Source organism: Corapipo altera, unplaced genomic scaffold, assembly GCF_003945725.1.
Source record: "Corapipo altera isolate COAL_440 unplaced genomic scaffold, ASM394572v1 75, whole genome shotgun sequence".
NCBI classification, from domain to species: domain Eukaryota; kingdom Metazoa; phylum Chordata; class Aves; order Passeriformes; family Pipridae; genus Corapipo; species Corapipo altera.
Genome location: NW_020884887.1, coordinates 8,690,870 through 8,712,800, shown reverse-complemented (window position 1 = coordinate 8,712,800; position 21,931 = coordinate 8,690,870). Strand labels below are relative to the sequence as shown.

Genomic DNA, 21,931 nt, shown 5'->3' with positions numbered 1-21,931 from the left:
CCCTGGGGGGGGCTGAGCGGCGCTGGGGCGGGCGCTGGAGCCGGGGCTGGGTGCCGCGGGAGGGAGCGGCACGGTGGGGTCCGGGGGGATGGCGAGGGGGGGGCTGAGGTGGGTCGGGGGATGCGGCTGTGCCCGGAGCGCAGTTGGGATGGAGTTTGGGGAGTTTGGAGGTGAGAAGAGAGCGGTGGCTGGAGGAAGCGGTTGGGTGGCAGCGGGGCGTGGGTGGGTGACAGCGGGGGGATGATGGCCTTCGGTCGGAAATGGTACTTGGGTGGTGAGACACTGGCACAGGTTGCCCAGGGAAGTTGTGGCTGTCCCATCCCTGGAGACGTTCAAGGCCGGGTTGGATGCAGCTCTGAGCAACCTGGTCTAGTGGAAGGTGTCCCTGCCCACAGCAGAGGGGTTGGAACGAGATGATCTTAAAGGTTCCTTTCCAACCCAAACCACTCTGTGATTCTGTGAAATGGTGTGCAGGAATGAGGAACAGCATTTCACAGAGCTGCTCCCGCAGAGATGACACTGACTTTGTTGTGGTCATGTCCTGTCTGACTTGGTGTGGTGATGTCTGTTATTTGGTTAGTGACATACATCCACTTGGTTTTAAGAGGAAAAGGGATGAGAAACTGCTGGACTTTCAAAAGTACTATTTTAGACCAGGAATCAGATTTGAGTCCGTGCAGCTTATAGTTAAATCATAACCACAGGGTGAGTCTGTAACACGTTGCTGTTACTTGGTTACTAACCATACATCCTGTGGGCATAAATATAGCACTGGCGTTTCTGTTAACATGATGGCAGAACAGTGGATTGAGGTGGGAGGCAGCTCTGATGTTGCTAAATTCATCAGTTGTGATGATGATACAAGTTTCTCGGTATAAATGTATATGTGCAGTTGTGGTAATACCCCCTAAACATTAAGGGGTTCCACTTCTGCACCTACACCGAGGATCAAATGGGATTGCTATCAAATGAGATGTAACTTTAGTGCTCTTAAGTAAAAATACTGGGGATTTTTTTGAATCAGTATCTCTTCACCACTATCACCTTAATGTTCTTTACATAAAAAGACAAAGCCCAAAATGTTCAATTCTACCCAAAGCAGAACTTCTTTCTTTCTTAGACACCAAAACACAATGTATTCATTGCTATATATTATTAACCTGGTACTTAAGAGCATCAGGATGATGCACAGGCAGATTTAGCTGCATGCAGAGCCTGGTCATTACAGCCCCTGGTGCTTGCAGAAGAGGTGTGTTCCAAAAATAAATTCCTTGCATTGGAAGGACAAATATGCATTGCATATTTTTTCTGAGATGTCAGATTGTTTAGAGGGTTTTGGATGATGTGTTCTGCCCTTTTGATCAGGTGAAGCTGGAGGTTTGCCATGGAGAAGCCAGAACCTTACACAGCAAGGAAAAGTGGGCAGTCTAGATTTGGTAGAGCTGTACAGTGTTTTCCAGGGTGCTGACAGGCAGAGGCATAGTTGGAAATAAGGATTGTATTTGGATTTTTATAAAAAGGTGTAGATAAAATTTATATGTAAAGGGAATATTGGAATTTAAAATTTAAAAAAGAGTCTAAATTTTAAATTACTATGCAAATTCTCAGGGTTGGTTAGAAAAAGTGCTGTTAACTGATTAAAAACATCAATCTGATGTTGTGGTGGTGTCATCTCTGGTTCTCAGGGTGGATCTGTGAATTCAGAACATAAATTTATCGTCAGTTCAGCTGAAGGAGGCACAGAGACTCACAAAAAGACCCTCATAAGCAAAGCTGGGAGGTGCTGAGATAGCTTATGCTCTGTGTGAAACCAATTTCCTCCAGTTATCCTGCTGGAGGGGGCTGGCAAGAGGACAATGGATCTCAAAAAATAAACGTGATTAGGTTAATTCAGAAGAAACTGCTTTAGATTTCCCTGCTGTGGCTGTGAATTACCCTGCAGCCCAATCCTGCAGATCAGCTGTCATACAGTAACTTTACACTCACAGGAAGCATTTTCCACTGTGCAAATCAAACCTTGAATACATAGTCCCTAAAGCACAAGGTGAGAGATCATCTCTGACTCACATATTTTATTAATACGAAGAACTGTGTGAGATTTTAGACCAAGTCTTTTCCCTGACTCTCAGTAGGAATTTCACAGCAACCCTGAGGCTGTGTTTGCTCAGGCAAATGGGCACCTGTGATTTATCACTGTGATGGCTTCATCTTAGCGTGGGTGCAAGTTGTAAAGTAAATAAGATTTACCCTCTAGATAACTTAGAGTTGTAAAGATTTCTAGTGTGCAGATGAGACTTGTGTGTGCCAAGTAAGGCATGTGTTGTACTGAATTCCTTCAGTTTTGCCCTGGCTAAAAGCATTATTGTCCTGTGGTTTAACATGGTTTTATTGCTGGGTGCTGCTTAGTGTCGTTGTATTCCTCTGCCAAAGATTTGTATGTCTTTGAAGGATGTTCAGTTGGCTGCTGAAATTTGAAGTGAAACAACACATTTTCATCAATTTAAAGTGGTCTGGTTTAGTTTGTTGAAGGATTTTGAGTCATTGTTTCAGAAATCTCATAAAGGAAAGGAACACATCTGATACAATCCTTTATTCACAGATCATAATTAATCCAGGGTAGCCTTAACAAGGCATTTGTCTTTTCTGGGAAACTAACTCTGCCCCCATGAACCACTTTTATTTACAATTAGCATTACTTAGCATGAATTTGAAATGTAGCTAAAAGATTTTCAGCTAAGGCTGATTCGACTGTGGGTTATGTAAAGCAAAACCTTCATGTTTTATGAAGTCTTGGCTGTCCCCACCATAAGAAGAATTTTGGTGGTCTGGTAATTGCAGCCACAGTGTGTTACAGTGCTCTGGGGCTCCTCATTCCTTTTGCTGTGAAGACAAGTGTCGTGCCAAGATGTGCCATATTTGTACATAGAGTAGATTTCTACATTAATTTCTTTTCTCTTTCTCTCTCTCTCTCTGTGTATATGTAGTTACAAGATAATGTAGTGATAGAACAAGGGGGAAGACAGTAGGGTTAGATTAGATATTAGTAAGAAATTCTTTACTGTGGGAGTGGTGAGGCCCTGGCACAGGTTGCCCAGAGAAGCTGTGGCTGCCCCATCCCTGGGAGTGTTCAAGGCCAGGTTGGATGGAGCTCTGAGCAACTTGGGATAGTGGAAGGTGTGTCCCTGCCCACAGCAGGAGAGTTGAAACTGGATGATCTTTAAGGTCCCTTCCAATTCAAACCATTCTGTGATTCTATTCTATGATTCTTTATATTTTGTTGAAGGTTGGTGACGTTCTCTTTCTGTTTTAGTCCATGAAGGCAGCCCTCTGGGGGAACTTCATCGCTGTGTCCGAGATGGTGTCAAAATCAACGTTCACATCCGCACTTTCAAAGGGCTTCGTGGAGTCTGCACAGGGTTTCTGGTTGCATTTGACAAATTCTGGAATATGGTAATTATTGTTCCAGCTCTTGATTTATAACTGTTATATTGAAAAGTTGAAATTTGCCAGGTTTAAGCAGACGACATTCCAAGAGGATTAATGTGGTATTGTGGTGCACAAACTAATTTGCTCTGGCACCGAGTGCTGGGTTTCAGATGTAAGTGGTGCTTGGTGTTGGGCTGGTCCATCTGGGAGGTGCCCAACCATTTTAGAGAGGGTTTAGATGAGAGAGAAGCTTTGAAGAGTTCCCAGCATCTTCAGAGAATTCATGATTGTGGAATATAAGGAATATCAGAAGCTTCCAAAGGTTTCTCTGCAAAACCCAATCTTTTTGTAGTGATTGTTGCTTCATTGTGTTCTTTCACTAACATCACTGGGCTGTCAGTGACAAAAGCTTTTCTGTGCTCTACCCCATGAACATCTTAAAGACAGTGGATGGAAAAGCAGCAATTAAATATTTGTGAGCCTGGAGCTGTGAAAAGTTTGGAAATGGGGAGGTGGGAAGGATTTTGCAGGCAAAGCTCAGAAAGGTTTTGCAAGTAATGCAGAATGGATGCAACGCTTTGCTGCTGCTTTTATACCTCAGTACCATTTAGATGATTAACAAACCAGCTCCAAAGCACAGTTTGTTCTTTGAAGAGATGGATTTTCTCTCAGATAGAACATAATTTCATTATGCTTTGACACAGAGCTGGTCCAAAGCTGCTTAATGTCTTCTTTTAATTTTGACCTTTCCGTTTCTTTTCTCTTCTTCCAGGCCCTGACAGATGTGGATGAGACTTACAGGAAACCAGTAATGGGCAAAGCTTTCTATGCAGAACCTCAGCTCACACTGACCCGAGTAGGTGACCATCTCCAGTTTTCTTTTTTTAATTAGTATCTCCTTTTTCAAAGTAGTGAAAGGGGAGCATTGATTGGAAAACTATATTTACATTTGAAATATTTTACCTCTTTTTATTACAGATGACTATAAAATGACTTGAACTGAGGGGAAAAAAATAACCCAAAATGTTTTCTGACCTTTTTGAAAGTACTTTGGCCGTAGTTCAGCACTCCTAAAGTTCCACTTTAGGGTCCCTATTATTCAGAACATAGTTGCTGCCACTGCTTAGTTCAGTATGCTCTCTGGTTTTGTTTTATTTGTTTTGTGTGCTTTTTGCACCTGTGACTGATCAGGTCCATGTTTGTCCTGCCAGGGAATGTGGCAGAGCATCCCTGTGGTACAGCTGTTCATGGAGCCACAGTCTGTGTCTGCAGCCAGTGAAACAACACGGCTGTTTGGTCTCTTAAGCTTCTAGCCTGGGTACTGTGGAGCCCAAGATTCTTGCTCCAAAGCAAGACACACTCTATAATCCAGCTGCAAACAGAGTTGTTTACCAAGTTGAGAACTGAAGAGATGATAAATGAACTTCTGAACAATGAAGGGAAAAAAAATGTGACAGGGCTGTGCCCATTGTATGGCAACAGCTCTGGACCTTTTTGAACATCAGAGAAGCATCACAAAAACATTTAAACAGTTTCATTGTGAGGAGTTTGCTTTCAAATTCCTGCCATTTAAATCCATTTTCTGATAGATCCCACCCTTCCTTTTTTAAAGATTAGTTAAAAATAATCAAGTTGTCATTGTTCCTTTAGCCCACTCTCACAGGGATTGGCTTTCCATCCTGTTGCTGGGACGAGACAGGCTAACCAAGAATCCTTCTCATTTGTCAGTGTTTCATAAAAGCTTGCCTGCTGCCAGAGTAAAAGCAGTTTCTTTCCCAGTTTCAGCACCATGTATTCTTAGATTAATGAGTTCATGCAGTGCTTTGGATCTGCTGCTGTAGCTTTTATTATTTTTCTGTTGTTTGTGATCTGCTCACCTCCCAGAATACCCACATGGCAACTTTTAGTTTGCTTTGGGGAACACAAAAGGTCCCTCATTTTTTCAGTGTGCACCCTTTGCTGATGGAGACCCCTTATCTTAGGCATTCATGACACAAGGATGTCTCTAACACTGACAACATTACAAGAGCACTGGGAAAATGAGCTCATGGAGCATCTTGATGTCTCTCTGTTGCTCTTGACCAAAGTTAAATGCTACCACGCAGCAGGGTTGCTCCCCAAATTAAATTCCTTGGTGCTCACATAAAGACACTCATGACCGTGCAAGAGATCCATTCACCTTGTGTCACTGTTTGACTTGGGTAAGAAAACATTGTCTTTATTGGTGGTGAATATTTTTCAGTGATTGTGTCTTGTGAGCTCTGATTTAGGATCATACAGACAAATACCATGTGTGGAACAAGCAGCCTCTCTTGTTTTATGAATGTGGTCATAGACACAAATGTCCTTTTACAGCTGTTTGACAGACTCAAACTTCAGGAGTCCTCGGGGAAGAAGGGAGCTGACTCAAAGACTGTCTCAGAGGAGCTGACCCTGACAAGTGACTCTCAGACACTGGGATCAAAAGTTGGGTCAGGACGAGGGAGAGCAGAAGAGGAGCATGAGAGGCAGAAACACTCGGGCAGAGCTGGAGAAAAGAAGACACCAGGTGACAGTTTGGTTGCCAGAGGTGAAGCTGATGTGGGCAGCAGGACTGCCCACACAGAGGGTGCCAGTGCTGGTGGCACCCGTGCACGAAGCCAGTCCCGGAGGAAAAGGCGGCCCAAAGTGGATTATCAACAGGTGTTCACACGGCACATAAACCAGATTTTTATTCGAGGAGAGAATGTCTTGCTTGTCCATTTAGCACATTGACTTGGCTGAGCTTTGGTCAGCATATTTGTTTGATAGCATGACTTGCTGCTGCAGCTCCCATTGCTATTTAAAGTTGTCATTGAGTTTGATGGTACCATGGCTGGTTTCCCATTGCCATAACAAGGTAGGGGAAATAATTGTAAGTAGGGCATCCTGAGCTTGATGCCAGAGCAGCTTCCTTAGATCCCTGTTGGGGGTTTCAGGACAAGGTCAGCAATGGAGTTGTTTCTGTGATATGAGGGAGGTAAGCACAGATCCTAGTGCTCCTTAAAAAGAAGCTAAATGGAGAGTGTTGGAAGAGAATTTTGGTGTAATCTGTTATAGGAGCTACTTGTGGCACATGTTTAAGGAGCTTAAGATCTCCACCTGCAAGGAATCAGAAATGCTCTTTTGCATGTTCTGAGAAATCTCAAGAGGAGATTGCTAATGAAACCAATAGTTTATCTGCTGCTGTTACATGGGTGTCCTCTTTTCCAGACATAATTCTGAGAGTCATTTTGAAACAGTTTGTAAAAAGATGGAGTGACATACTGCTGATGGCTATTACCCTGTGTGATAGAAAACCTCTTAATTGAAAACTGCTCGTCTAATGTGAGTGATGACAGGACTGTAATTTGTTTTCCATATCAAAGCTTGGGCTTCTCTTTGTAGTGCTGTGCTTTGGCCCTGTGTCACCAGCAAGCAGGTGATGTAGCTGATCCAGGGGCCTCCATATTTGGGGTTTTTCTGTGAATGCTGTGGATGCAGATGGAAAATTGTACTGTTACATTTCATCCATATACTACTTAGTGTAATAGTGAAGCTGGCAAAGGTGTAGGGTTTTTCTCAGATGTGTTTGTGCTGAGCACACTTGTACTGTATCTAAGAGCCTTTCAAGCTCTCTATCAAAACTAAACTAGAGGTGCTGTGTCTCCAGCAATTCCCATGGAGCAGAAGTCTTCATGGGTCTTCCCTGTCCATGTGAATGATGCATCATCTAATTCCAGCTGAACTGAGCTTCGGAGGTGTGGCTGAAAATGTTTTGAAGTATAAAAGTCAAAGTCAACTCATCAGTGTTTTATTTTAACAAGACTATTAAAGCCAGGGTTCTGCAGGTATAAACTAATTTCCAAGAGAGTCATGTAGAGAAGTTTCAGGGTAAATGAAGCTGTTACATTATCTAGTCTGTTTGCTTCATTGTCCAAGGACACTAGAATTCATGCTGCTATTCCTGTATTCATCTCAACTGCCTTGTGCTTTGCAGCAGCTCCATGTGTTTAGGATGAAGTTGGGAAATTGCTTTATATCAGGTCTTGTATTGCATATAGGGGTTATAAGTTCTCAAACTGAGTGACTGTTCTGTGGGTGACGTAGATGCAAATGCAGCATTCTGCTTGCTTGTCTTTAGGGGGATGTCTGGTGTTTGGGTGAATCACAGAAATCATTTAGCAGGAGTTCCTGGACACACAAAGCAGCTGGTTTTGCCTCTGGGGGAGCCTGAAGCTTCTGTCAACATTTCATGTGACAGGGGGCTTGGACAGCTGATGAGCTGAGCCAGTGAGCTGCAAACCCTAGTTCAGCCTGGGACAGAAGTGCTTTAATAAGAATAAAAAGTACTGTTGAGGCAAAACAGTTTCATCAAGAGCAAAAAAGAAAAGAAAAAGTGAAATACTATCTACAGCTTCTTATTATACATTGCTTTATTGTAATCCCTTCCCACTATGAACTGAGACCACTGAAAATATTCTTCTCTTAGAGGCTCTTGTTTCCTCTCCTGTACTGTTCTTGTTTGTGTTCCTGTGCTCTGCAGTTTTTCCCTTTTTTTCTTCCCCCTTTCTCCTGTCAGTACTTTGTCTCTTCAGGATATTCTAAACCCTGGTTTATTAAGACTGTTCTTGTATTCATCCCTAGTTGTTCTGGCTTTCTGAACCATTCTTGGTTGGCTTTTTGTGTGGTTCCCAACTAACCAGAACCCTCACAAATTACTAGAAACATGCAAAGCTAGAAACAAGGTGCTTATTTCTGCTCCTGACTTCCCAGCAGCTTTTATTGCAAGTGAATATTTTCTTCGTTCTGTTTTTGATTGTGGGGTTTTTTTCCCCCTCACTTTTCTGACAGTTTTGTTTTTATTTCAGCTGCTTAGGATGACTCCTCTCTACCTTTTCCATTCATGCCAGAGGCTGCTGGTTTTGACATCTCCTCTTTCCTTCATATTTGCCCAAAGGATGTCAGACTACCCTCAGGCCTGTGTACTACGACATCTAATTGAATTCTTGCTTTTCTTTACCTCATGTTCTTAATTCTATTTGTCTGCTTTGTATTGCCTTGTGCATTAAACAAGGTACAGCTGCCATGAATGTTCTTGTGGCTGTGCCACCCTCCTTCCTTGTTGATTGACACTTCCCCAAGTTCTCAGTTGCTACTGGAAGTCTCAGTGTTTCCTTTAATCAGAAGGTTTTCTCTGAAACCTTGCAGGTGTTTGTTGCTTCACATCTACAAGTTCCTTTGTTTGCATTTTATGAAAAATACTGGTGCTTAGACTTGCGTTTGTGCCTTGATTTTTGTATCATCCCTAACCTGTTCTTCCAGAATCATCACCTTGGTCAGCAAACCTGGTTAAAAACTATAGTTTGTCTACTTTTTTTGCACTACCTCATTACTAAAATGGTCCTCCTCTTATCTGTGAAGTTGGTTAAAATTCTCTCTTCCAATTTAGATTTTATGGTTTCTTTGTTGGTTCTTTGTTTGTTTCCAACTTTTCTGTCCACCTTTCTCCTTATTTCCAAGCTGCTTCCTAAATACAGCTGCCTTTTCTACAACTTCAGATCTTCCAAAATGTCTTCCTTTTCCCACTTTTTCTGGCATTAAAGCGCATTATTAAAACGGTACTTTATGGATTTTGTCTCTTTCAAGCATCATGATTGTGATTAAGCAAGTGATCCTGTATGTGTGCTGTCACTTGCATGTTTAAAACTTCAGATAATGTTGCTCTTTAAATAAAATTGAATGTCATGTTCTGAAATGCATTCTTCTACCTCACTTAAGTATTCACATAAATCTGTTCCAAAAAAAAAAAAAAAGAAAACAACCCTTGGAAACAAATGAGCTTTGGTTTTGGTTTTGTGTTGGTTTTTTTTCTGGGTTTTTCTGTCCATGTTTTTTTTTTCCAAACTCAGCATCAAATGTTTGTTCAAAAAGCTGTCTGCTCCCAGCCTTCCCTCTCTTGGTTGCAGTGTCACAAAGATGCTGTGAGCAAAGACACACCAAAGGAATGAGGAGTAGGAGCAGGAGGCAGTCCTAGGAGACAGAAAGATGTGTGAGAGCAAAAAAGGTTTGGGCAGATATGAAGAACCTCTGAAAAGGATCCACTGGTTCCCTGTCCCATATTTCTAGGACTTTGCTCATCCTGGTGCTTAGTGGTGTTTCCTAAAGTCTGTTTGTGGTGAGGTACTGAATTATAGGGAGCAGTTTTTTTTCAATAATTTTGAAGGAGTGTTGGGATAATTTGAGAAACTTTTCGGATAATTTCTAAAACAGCAGACAAGTCTGAAATTTGTGAAATGTGGCGATGCCAGGTGCAGAAATGATGTAATGCCATGGTCTTGGAACGTGATGTCACAGAGATATCTCATGGTGTCTTCGTGTATCTTTCCATTCCCAACACAGTCCAGCAGGGAGCCAAGTCTCAGTTTTAAGAGTGGCAGTTTTATTTGTACAGTGAAGTGGTTTTGCCCAGTTTTTACCTAACACTTCTTAACCAGGGCTGTGGTAGTAGAAGAGGTAAGGCTGAGGGAAAAAAGGAGCTTGTAAAAAAGTGTGGGTTTAGTTCCTTCTCTCAGCTGACTTGTCCAGCTTGTTAATTGCCTGGAAGTTTTTTCCCTGATCTAGAGAGGTACTTAGCATGTCCTCCCCAGGTGATTAATGAATTAATCAGTGAGTGCTGTTTTCCATCTGCTTCTTGTCCTTCAGTTTTTGGATTCGTTGTTTCTTCTGCAGCTTTCCCTCAGCAGGGCAAGATCTCACCAGGAATAAACCTGACTGCCTGCTGATTTTTCCCCCTCCCTAAGGAGTGTTAGCCCACCTAGTTTTGAATCCAGATAGCCTTTCCCTGTTCTTGATTTTCATGATGTTCTCTTCACACTTCTGGAATTATTTGGTCAGAAGAATTATTTGTCTTGGATAATAGTACTTTTGGAAGCAAACTGAAAAATTTTTGAAAAATAATTTTGTTACTTATTTTCCTTCCCACAGTGCTAGGTTTTCCTTGTTTGCTGTTGCAGCCACCCACTTGCACCTGTGAATCACTGTGGGTGAAGAGGTGTCCAGGAAAAGAGAGGCAGAGAAAAAAAGGTGTCTAATTTTTATTGAATTTGACATTCTGTCCAACATGCTGCCTACACTCACCCTTTCTGTTTCTCACTGCCGCTGACCTAAATGACACAGGTGGGGAAAATTACTTCATCCAGGGTCTTGAAGGAAAATGGAGAAGCAGCAGGGACAGCAAACTGAGTTTTTGAAGATGCTTATCTCCAGGTGAACTTCCCATCTCTGATTAAACAAATCAGTTATAACTACCAAATTACACTGCAAGCTCTGCCACTGGATGAAACTGGAAGGCACAGTATTGCACCTTTTCAGGGGTGATGCAGTGATTCCTTCAGCCAGGCAAGCTCTTCCCTGAGAAGCTGCTGAGGCATAGGCCAGTGTCTGCAGAGCATAACTGCAAAATACTGCCAATTACTATGAAGATTTTTGTCTCCTGCCTGCACAGCCAAGTGTAAAACAAATGCTGAGGTCTGCATCATCTGCAGCCCAGAACTATTTCAGTTCATGCTTTTGCTTCTTGACATTGGCTTAAAAATTCGAGGTGTGTACTATAGCAATCCTAAGACAGCCTTTGTTATAACATTATGAAAAGCTATTACTTACTAGAAATAGTATTGGAAAACTAGAGTATTACAGAATTTGTGGAATTCTTATTGTAATTAAGATATTGCAAACCAGGAAAGGCTGAGAGAATTGAGATTCTCTCAGCTGAGACAATTAGGGATGACCTAATTGCAGCCTTCCAGCACCTGAAGGGAGCCGACAAGAAGGATGGAGAGAGACTATTTACAAGAGTATGTAGTGACAGGACAAGGGGGAATGGCTTCAAATTGACAGAATAGGGGTAGATTACATATTGGGAAGAAATTCTTTACTGTGAAGGCAGTGAGACACTGGCACAAGTTGCCCAGAGCAGCTCTGGATGCCCCACCCCTGGAAGTGTTCAAGGCCAGATTGGATGGGGTTTGGGGAGACCTGCTCTAGTGAAAGGTGTCCCTGCCCATGGCAAGATGGAATGAGATGTTCTTTTAGGTCCCTTCCAACCCAAACCATTCTGTGATTCTGTGAAATGTGGAGAAAACTGTTATCCTTTGCTGCCGTCTTTTTTTACTTCTTAGTAGCAGAACAAACTAAGCCCTTTGGGAAAGGGTAGGCAAGGCAGTCTGATGGTCCTCCTCTGGGTAGGCACTGCAGGATTGGTGCACTTGAAGGAGACTTTTCTTGATGGAAAAAAAAAAAGGTGTGTAATTTCCTGTAAGTATAACACATACCTCTCTGTACATTATCCCAACTATAGCGTTTCATGGCATGCTGAACGTGGGAAAGCAGGCAAAGAAAGAGGAGTGAAGAGGAATTACTCGGTGATAACTCCTGGACATGGAAAGTGGCTTTCTAGCCTGTGGACTTGGGCACAGTCAGGCCAGCACTGGGCAGTTGTGCTCTGTAGGGGAAGGGGGGGATGCAGAGGCAGCCCTTGAGTGCAGCTTCCCTTGTGCTGTGAGCCTTTCACAGCACAGGAGCTGCCCCTGGAATATCTGCCAGACTCCATGGCTAAAAACTGACATGTTTGATCCCACCTTTAAAATTTTGCAGGGGAAACCCAGTGGGATAAAAAACAAGTAAGCAAATTTGCCCTGTTGAGGCAGAGATGGAGGAGACTTGGTTGTCCTTGTTGGCTTCCCAGGGGTGCAGGAGAAAGGACTACTTTAGTGGAGAAATAGTAGAGATGTTTGTCTGGCGACGTTTACAAGTCCTTTTAGATGTCACTAAGTGCTCTTGCTCTTAGCTGTTGGCAGGGAAGGCCTGTCAGGGAAGGAAAATGCCTTCTGATGTTCCTGGATAACTATCTTGTTAGCTTCTAGCTTCGTAGTGTACACTTGGATGACTTTGTTGAAAAAATTTAGTGCACCTGAGACTTTCAGTCAGCCTTGTATTTGTTTAGAACGAAAAACAGTTTGATCAGTTTGTGTGAAAACATATCCATCCTGTTTTCCTCTCAAAAGATCAGTGCTCTCCCTCAGGAAAGAAATGAAAGCTGCTCCCATAGCGATTGCTTCTGATTTTCACTACTTCAGAGCAAAGTGCAGCTGTGTCCTGTGTGTTCAGTGAGACACATCACTCTGAGAGGAGGAAATGAGTGAAGTGTTTGGTTTGCCTGAAACTAAAATGGGCATTAGGAGGGGAGCAGATGCACTGACCTCTTTTCAGATAGTGCACACATCCACTGTAGTTGGACAGATTGGAACTTGTTGACCAATCAGTCACCTATAGAGCTTCCTTAAGGAACCACAGAGGAGCAGCATGACCTGCCAGACTGACGTGGGATTGGGAGTCAGAGGCTGACAAATTCTTATCTCTCTGCTCCTCACTGTGGCCTTCACAAGTCACTTTGTTCCCTCTCCCTGACTCTCCACAGCTGCAACATATCTAAGAGCAATCCTTGCCTGTCTTGCAAGGATCTGGGGAGGTGGTAAGTGCAAAGTATTGTTATTAAAACTATCCCTGTCAGGTAATGCAGGTACATCCACCATCTGCCCTCTCCAGGCACGTGACTGTTAGACTCACACCTTGGCACATGAAACCTGTGCGGGGTATCAGGTACAACAATGCACTTCAGTCTTGAAATTACTGACGTCTTCAAGGACTTCAATATCTTCTTTCACAGCTGCAGTTCCATATTTGGGTCAGATGGTGATAAGTGAGAGTGTAACTTGTTTGTAATTCCTTCTCTCTCTTCCTAAATATTTTGTTTCTTAGGAAGCTGATGCTGCTATGAACATACTGAATAATACTGAATTTGCAATATCCTGCTTTCCAGATGTAAATGTTTATATTTAAAATTGCCACGACTGCAATGCAATAAATATATCCGTGTAACAGTTTGCCTCAAAGTGTGATTTTTTTGTGCTCTGCCAGGACACTTGTGTCAGTGATGGAGCTCCTACTGTGGTGGTGAGGACCACCAGGATGTGGAGACCACCAGGTTTGGATACAGCATTGCTATGTGGTCACATGGTTTGTGAACAAAACCCTCGTGTGTTCAAAAGCGTATTAATCCACAAATTAGGAATATAATTATACCTGTCTTGTAGAGGTGCAGAAGGGAAGTGAACTTCATGTTGAAGAACGTAACAACCATTGGCCTGATTCATGGCTGGGCTTCGCGAATGAAGATTTGGGAAGGGCTCAAAGGTCTATTTCCTTAGTGTGTGGTCTTCCACCACGCCACCAGGAGATGGTTTTTCAGGAATTGGGGAGGTCCAGAGCCAGCATCCAAGCATCTGCTCTGGTGTGTGCATAGCCAGTGGGGAAGCTGTCTTCCAGGAATCTTTCTATTCCCCAGGTAAGTGATGCTCATGTATTTAGATCAGGGATGTTTTTTTAGGAAGAAATTGTTCCCTGTGAGGGTGGTGAGGTCCTGGCACAGGTTGCCCAGAGAAACTGTGACTGCCCCATCCCTGGAAGTGTTCAAGGTTGGGTTGGCTGGGGCTTGGAGCAACCTGGGATAGTGGAAGGTGTCCCTGCCCATTGCAGGGGATTGGAATGAGATGATTTTAGCTCCCATCCAACCCAAACTGTTCTAGGATTCTGTGTTAACTCTATGGTTTAGCATTGGAGATGGTAACGTACCCATGCTCTGGAATTCTGATGTTTGCTAAAAGGAGTAATTCTCATTGCAATAGGAACTGTTCAAAGAACAAAATCTGCAGTTTAAAGCCAGGAGTGGCAATATGAGGATGCATGTAATGAGCAGGATCTGACAGAATTCACAGAAGAGGTCTGCAACCCATTGACTTTGATTTGCATTTGAAAGTGTTGTTTTACACTGGAAGTCTGCCTTGTCTTCCATGTGTGGGGTGTTTCCCTGATTTCTTCCAAGATCATTTACAGCCAATATGGCAGTAGACTCTTGGTCTTTTAGAGTCCAGCTGTAAAGGGATCATTCTGGGATACTCCTGGTTGTGCAGATCCTTGTAAAGGGTGGTTTGGGAGGGTGAATAGTTTTGTATAAAAATTCTCTCTGCCAATTGCCCAGAGGGTCAAAGCAAAAGGAGAACCCAGCCCGAGTGCTCCCTCTGGGGAATCCCATCCAGATGGGAAGTGGATGGGCACGAGGGTAAGGGGTGCTCCTGCTCTGTGCAGGGCCCCTGCTCCAGGGAACCCCATCCCAGGTGGGAGGTGGATGGGCACGGCAGGAGGTGGAGGGATCCTCCTGCTCTGAGCAGGAGCCCTGTTCTCTGGGAAAGAGGAGGGGATATCTTCAGGGTTCTGGATTTCTCCTTTCCATGGGCATTAAATGCTCCAGAAAGGTTGTCCAAAGACTCCCCTGCACGCTGCAGCCCTTCAGGCTGCTCTGTGTTCCACTGGGAATCTCGGACAGAGCCTCTCCCCAGGTCCAGGCAGCGCAGCCATGGAAGCGCCAGGCGGGGTCCTTACGAGCAGGAATCCGCTGATGCTCCCGTCGGGATACAGGTGAGATTCGGACACACCGGAGGTACCTCCAGCTGCTCATATTCCCGGGCCGACATTCCCGGGTTGACATTCCCTGGTTGACATTCCCGGGCCGACATTCCCAGAGCCCCGCCCGCTCCCGTTCCCGCTCGGGGCCGCCAGGGGGCAGCAGCGCGCAGGGAAACCCCGCGGCGGCGGCTCCGGGATCCCGGGAAAAGGGAGGAGATACCGGGACATCCCAAAAACCGCGCCCAGGGAACCGCTCCTGCGGGCACCGCGCTGGGACACGGGCAGTGTGTGTTTGGGGGTGTGCGCTCCCCCCGTCCGGCTGCTTCACAGGGCGCAGATCAGGTCATCGTGCGAGCAGTGATGTGTTTGCAGAGCATCGCCCCTCTCCTGACTGGCCAGATCAAGTTCCCCCCCAAAAAAAACCAGCTGTCCTGGAGTGGTGGCATGGCTGGAGTCACTGGGGCTGAGCCCTCCTACAATCACAGAGTCATTTAGGTTGGACAAGACCTCCAAGATCATCGAGTTCAGTCTTCGACTGATCCCCCCCTTGTTAACTAGACCAGAGCACTGAGTGCCACATCCAGTCGTTTCTTGAACACCTCCAAGGATGGTGACTCCACCACTTCCCTGAGCAGCCCTCACCTCCAGGCCAGGTCTGACAACAGGGTTGATGGCAGAACAGGCCAAAAAATTAGTCCCCATGTGTTGGCTTAAGGGTGTCTCTGCAAGCTGAGTTCTGGGTTTGCACCAGAGCTGCAAAGGGAACCCTGGGTTAGGCAAAACATCACCGAATTTGTCACAGGGAATGTGTAGACACAAATCTGAAGAACTCGATGGGAGGCAGCACTTGGTGGAGGGAGCCATGGCCAGGCCAGGCTGCAGCAGCAGCTCTCCCAGGTAACTCCTGTGGGTAGTTTGGGGTATAAGAGGAGTCCTGTAGCTGTCCAGCATGGATGAAGATGATGGCTGCAGGAAACACTGGCTGTGGGAGGAGCACAGAAGTCGGTGCTGTTGGGTCTGCTGGAACAGTCTGGAAACAGCGACCACTGGCAGTGCTGCCCAGGCTGTAGAACAGCGCTGCATGGGTGCCCGTGTCTTGTCATATATTTACAGGAAGAAATCATGAATAATTTATACACAGTGTGCAGTAGATCCTATAAAATACTGTTCTTTGAGAATATGGATGCTGTGGCAGAGTTATCTGTAAATGCAACAGCACAGGCTTGAAGAAGGAAACCACCCCTTGCTGTCCTGCCCTTCAGGGCATGAGGCTCAAGCTCAGTACGTTTTTTCCATCAGAGTGTAGTCAATGGAACAATTGTACAACGTGTTGATCAGGAAAAGGATGTGGGAGCCTGAGTGGAAAAACTGATGGTATCGTGCTAGTGGCACCGAGCAGCAGGAAGGATGGCAAACAGGATGTGCACCACGCTGGGTGGGAAGAGCTGCAGGGGCTGGAGTCAGCCGGGGTCCTTATTGGGACCATGGGACAAGCTGGACCAGAAAGCAGAACACTCCTGATCTTACACTTCTCTGCTGAGAACAAGGGCTCTTTGCTGATTCTTTGGGGGAAAAGTGAGCAACTGTTAAGCAATATCCCAAAGTCGGTGGAAGACCAAACTGGAGAAAACTTATTTGTAGTTGTTTGAAAATCAGAACAGTGAGAAGCTGAAAACCGGTGTGTGTGTGACTCTCAGGAGGACCTCCTTGCATCCAGGGCTTTGGTAGAAGGCTCTTCCAAACATGGGGATAAACAGGTTCAAAACAGTGCTCAAGGGAATATGTTGACTCCTCTCCTGGCATCACCTCCCAGATTTGTAGAGGCCCACATGAAGCTGGATGGACAGCCCTTGTGCCCAGCTGCTCCCAAATGTTTTCAGCAGAGCCTGAGCTGAAGGTGTGTGAGACAAGTCCCCTCTTGCCACTACCATAACCATGAAAGTGTTTAAATCTGAGAGCAAGGAAATAGTTTTTAGTTGTCCTCCTTTGGAGGAGTGTCCCACAGGGAAGGGGTCCCATGTGGAATGGGCTTTTCCCATAAGGAGCCATTGTGCTCACGTGTGGTTTGTGGCACAGTTACCTGCTGTGCGTTGGGAAGGAGTTATCAGGTGAGAAGCACTGGCTGTGTTTGCTTCTGGAATTGCGTGTGTTTGTAGTGTTTTGTAAACTGGGTGTTTAAAAATGAAATATCTCAATAGGGCAGAATATGCTTGTCCAAAGGCCCTGAGCAGGAGTGGACCCCTGTGTCACCCTGGCGTGGGCTCCTGGCCCCCTCCTCACGTTGGTGTTTGATGTTGTAATGTCGAAGTGAAACTGGGTAGTGGAGTCAAGGTGCACTGAAACAGGTCATGTATGTAACTTGCCCTAAAATCAGCCCAGTGGTGTGAACTGGAAGCAGCTCCAGTCCCCTCCAGCTCACCTTTGGAACTGGGTGTTCTGAAGTGTGTGCCTCGGTGTGCTGCTGGTATTGCAGGAGCATTTATGTCTGCATAGCCTAGTTTACAAATGCTTTGCATCTGAGTTTGCCCACCCTCCTCGAGTGCTGACAGTTTTATACCAGGAAGATAGTGGGTATTAATTAATTTATTTTAAAAGCCGACATGTGCTTGTCATTCCTTGTTGGGTCAAAATGCTCCACAGTCACCCATTCCTCAGCTTGGTGTTTTAATTAAAAACACAGACCCTTAAAAGAGGGTTGTACTGTCTCCAGCTGTTCCAGCCATGACAAAGGTTAGTGCAGCAGAGTGTGAATTGCTTGCCGGGAGCATCCTCCAGCCTGGCCTCACATCTATTACCAAGTGTAAACTAATGAACAAAGAGCAGGCCTTTGTCACAATATCCAGTGTAAGGGCTTTCAAAAACTGCTGTAGGCTGATGTGGAAAGATTGCAAGAGGCTGCAGCCCCTGACCTCAATAAAGGCTTCAAAGGAAACTTCTGGAAAGTTTTTGCTGCACAAAAAAGAAATTCTTCAGGTAATGTAGCTCTTTAATAGCTAAAACTACATCAAGGCTTCTGCTGACTGGATGAAACAACATCTTTGTTTTGCATGTAAATGCTGTTCTGTAATGTCTCTTTTTTTGTTCCACTGAAAAAGAAAAAAAAAAGAAAAAGGACAAGATGAAGGTACCAGCTCAACCACCTGCAGCAACTGAGCCAGGCAGGGTGGGAGGGCAGGAGTGGGGAGCAAGAGCCACACAGGCTCCAGTCCCTGCAATGAGTTGGGATGCTGAAATCCCAGCTCCCAAAGAGAGAGAAGACAAGAACATGCAGTGACAGGAGAAAGGGGAATGGCTTCAAACTGAAAGAGGGTAGGTTGAGATTAAATATTGGGAAGAAATTCTTTGCTGTGAGGGTGGTGAGGGACTGGAACAGGTTTTCCAGCGAAGTTGTGGATGCCCCATCTGTGGCAGTGTTCAAGGTCAGGTTGGAGGGGGCTTAGAACAAATTAGTCTAGTGGGAGATGTCCCTGCCCATGGTAGGGGGGTTGGAATGAGATGATCTTTAAGGCCCCTTCCAACCCAAATCATTCCATGGTTCTGTGATTCTATGCAGACTCTGCCTCAAAGAAAACGGTGGGGAAATCAGCACCTGCTCAGGCACCTTTGGAGTGATTCTGGCCCTGGAGTGGGGGCAAACAGACCAGTCTGGGGGCCCAGAGGAGCCCAGGGGCTGTGTGGCCCTGGGAGGAGGCTATGTGGTGCAGTCCACAGCACTGCTCCTGGGGAAGAGGCCCTGGAGCTCACACAGGGGGTTGGTGGCTGCCTGGCTGGCCAGAGTTCCAGCTGTTTTCCCTCTCCCCAGCTCTCGGCTGCTCCAGCAGAGCTGCTGGTGCCAGGTCTGTGCTCCATCACACAGCAGGTCACTGGCTTTGCCCCCAGCACTGTCGTTCCTCTATCAGGCTGCAAGTCCTGAAGCCAGAGACAGACCTGCTCTCTGACTGAGCACTGGACTGTGCTCTGCTGGACATAACTCCCAGGGCCGGGAATCATTGCTATCCAGAGATGTTGGATGCTGCTGAGAGACCAGGGCAGCTCATCTGGCCAAAGCAGTTTGTGCCTAATTAAGGTGAAAACTGTCATCCTGTCTCTCCCCCTGCCTGCACCAGCCCAAGGCCTTGGCCCTGGACTGTGGGCAGCTGACCCTCAGTGCCACAGCTGGCACAGGGCAGGAAGATCCCATCAGTGACATATTCCCACCCTTTTTTTGTTTGCAGATACTTCAGGTTTCCCACGAGCTGCAAGCCCCAGTGTAGGGAGTGGGAGGTGTCGAGCACCTGGTGTGGTTCTCCCACAGCCCAAAGGCAAATCCATGGGACAAAGCTCAGGTCTGACTGCTGGCTGTCAGCAACTCTCTCTGCTCAGCCTGCCCAGCACCAACATGGGCCAGGAGTCCTGGGAAGGAAAGTGGTGCCATGACAGTTGCAGGCATGAGATAAAAACGGAGAATGTTCCAGCACCAGGTAAGAAGATTCACATGCATTATACTGTGCTGGAAAACCATCTGGAGGCCACACCTCAGTGGGAGTTGAGAGAATGTGGTCCCCTGGTGGGAAGGTGAAGGGACAAGGAGCAAACAGAGGCAGGTAGAGAGACAACTGAAAGAACCAAATTTCCTGGCTTTTAGGAATTTAACCCTTAGTGTTCTCCAATCCGGGAATTTGTTTGCAAATCAAAAATGGGGAAAGATTTTGGTAACCTCATAGTATCACCAACAGTTTGTTAAAAGACTAATTGCCAAGTAGCTTATGCATGTGGGACCATTAGTAATTCTGTAGCTATGCAAATTAAAACAGTGATGTATGATTTATAGCTTTAATAATGTTCTGAAGGCTCTTAAATTTTAATCACTTGCAACATCCTTTTTAATATTCAATTACTTTATTAACTAATTAGGTCACTTGCTGAAAAAGCACATAAGGCTGGTGCTATTTTAATATCAGCTGAACATCACAAAATACCTTTGAAATGGTGTAAATGGTTTATTTATTTTAAATAGATCATTAAGATGCTTTAATTAATAAATCAATTACAGGAAAAAAAAGACAAGAAATTGATAGATGCCAAACCACAATAGTAGTGGCTTCTCTGCTTACTTTATAAATGTTCACAGGGATGCTGAACTTGGTGAACGTGGCCACTGAAGCACCTTCCTGGATAATTCGTATTCAACTGAAGGGATAAGTTTTGAGATATGCTTGGTTCATTATAGATGCTTTTTGTATGGATTTAGCTTTCTGATTGATAAAAGCTCCACAAATGACCTTGAAAAGTGAAAGTACTTAAAAGGACAGCCCTCCTTTGCAGAGAGCTCTTTTGTCTGCCTCAAAAAAAGATAAAACTGTGGCATCTGAGAGTCCTGCTAATGCTGGGATGAAAGGCAGAGCTCGGGGGGAGGGCAGGTGGGCGGCTGAGCAGTGACCAACCTGCTCCACTCAACACGGACAAGCACGTGCTGCTGCCCGGAGATGGGGCTGTGGCAGAGCAGCAGCACTTGCAGCTGAAGCAAGGAGAGAAAATTCCACCCCTGGAAAACCCAGGGAGATGCTCAGCTGTAGTGCAGAGGTTTACATTTCCCTTTTACAGCAAGCCTTGATGTAAAACCTGGAGTTTAAGTTAAATTTGAACCAGTGTGGGTGCAACTCTAAAACAGATTTTGAATAATCTTATGTTTTAAAACTAAGGGTAAGACAAACACTATTCCAAGAATTAAGTCATCTTTTTAACAGATTTTGGTTTAAATTATATCCATGTGATGATACAAAGTGCAATAATTTTCTCTCTTGAGGAGATGCTAGAGAAGATCTGCAGTAATTACAGAGCACTCATCTTCCCATATTAACTTTTCTTGCTTCTATTTTCTCATAATGAAAACCTGTAAATTAGGGGGGAAAACGCTTAATGTTACAGTGATCTTCCTGCTAAAACCAAGACTGCCCTTTACAACTCAGCCACATAGAAAACTAATTCAAATCTCAATTTAAAGAGTTGCCTGAGAACTGAAATGTATATGGTCTAAGTCTGACCCTAAAGCAAGGTCCAGGTGAGGTACAAAACTGCTACTCCAGTTCCTCAAAACCAAAAATAAAAGCTGTCCCTATCCCTGTCCCAGGAGCATCTGCAGCCCAGCTCTTCTGCAGCTGACAGTGCCTTGTTCCCTTACCAGGGCTTGAGAGGAAATCATGGATTTTCACTTAGGAAAATGCCACCTAGTTAACATTTCTCACTGCTGTGAGAGGCTACTGCTCGGTGTGATCAACCCTTGGAAGGAAGGACACACTGGACTAACCTGAGCTGTGCAGAAGGGATAAAATAAATGTCTAAAATAAATCTATTTCACACTTCACAGGAGCTGCCACAGGAAACAAAGGTGCAGAACAACACAGCTATAAGGTACCAAATGCTGGCACAGCTCGGGACAACATATGATTCTACACACCTTGGAACAAGTGCAGATAGAACTCTTAAGGGGTCAGAGATATCTATAGTCACATGAGGTCATTGTCACTGTTTAAGGAGTATTTATTTCACCCTGCAAAAATCCTGTTGTACAACATGGCTCAGGGGTTGTTCTGAGCCTCCTTACAAAGCCCCAGGTCTCAGTCAATAGGTGCATTTTTATCACATTCCTGTAACTTCTCCCCCGTCATTTATTCATGTGATCGATTTCCGTGTCGCTCAAATCAAACTATGAGGGAAACCCCAAATCCTCCTCTGCCAGACCAAAAAAAGACAAGACTGGCTGGAATGGCAAATAAAGAGGTCACCAGTGGCTCAAACCCAACTGGTACCAGGAGAAATAAGGAGGCAAAAAGGAGTAAAAACCACCCGCAGAGCTTGGCAGGCCCAGCCCTCTCCCTTCATCCGCCTTTTCCGCCACGGAGCCGCCGGTACCGCGGAGCCGCTGGATTAACCTCCCCGGCTGGATTCAATGTGACAGTGACACTTCACAGCACATTGCATCCAATCTCATTTGAAGCTGACAAAG

General features: G+C 45.1%; 1 protein-coding gene across 1 annotated transcript in view; it reads left to right on the top strand.

Moving 5' to 3' along the window:
* LSM11 (LSM11, U7 small nuclear RNA associated) overlaps window positions 1–10,383 on the top strand; it is a 10,999-nt gene extending 616 nt beyond the window's left edge. The window contains exons 2-4 of the mRNA XM_027643504.1: window positions 3,290–3,450; window positions 4,199–4,282; window positions 5,782–10,383. Of these exons, the coding sequence (XP_027499305.1) occupies window positions 3,290–3,450; window positions 4,199–4,282; window positions 5,782–6,180 (644 nt within the window). The 3' untranslated portion in view covers window positions 6,181–10,383. The remainder of the gene's footprint in view (window positions 1–3,289; window positions 3,451–4,198; window positions 4,283–5,781) is intronic.
* The last annotated feature ends 11,548 nt before the right edge of the window (window positions 10,384–21,931 follow it).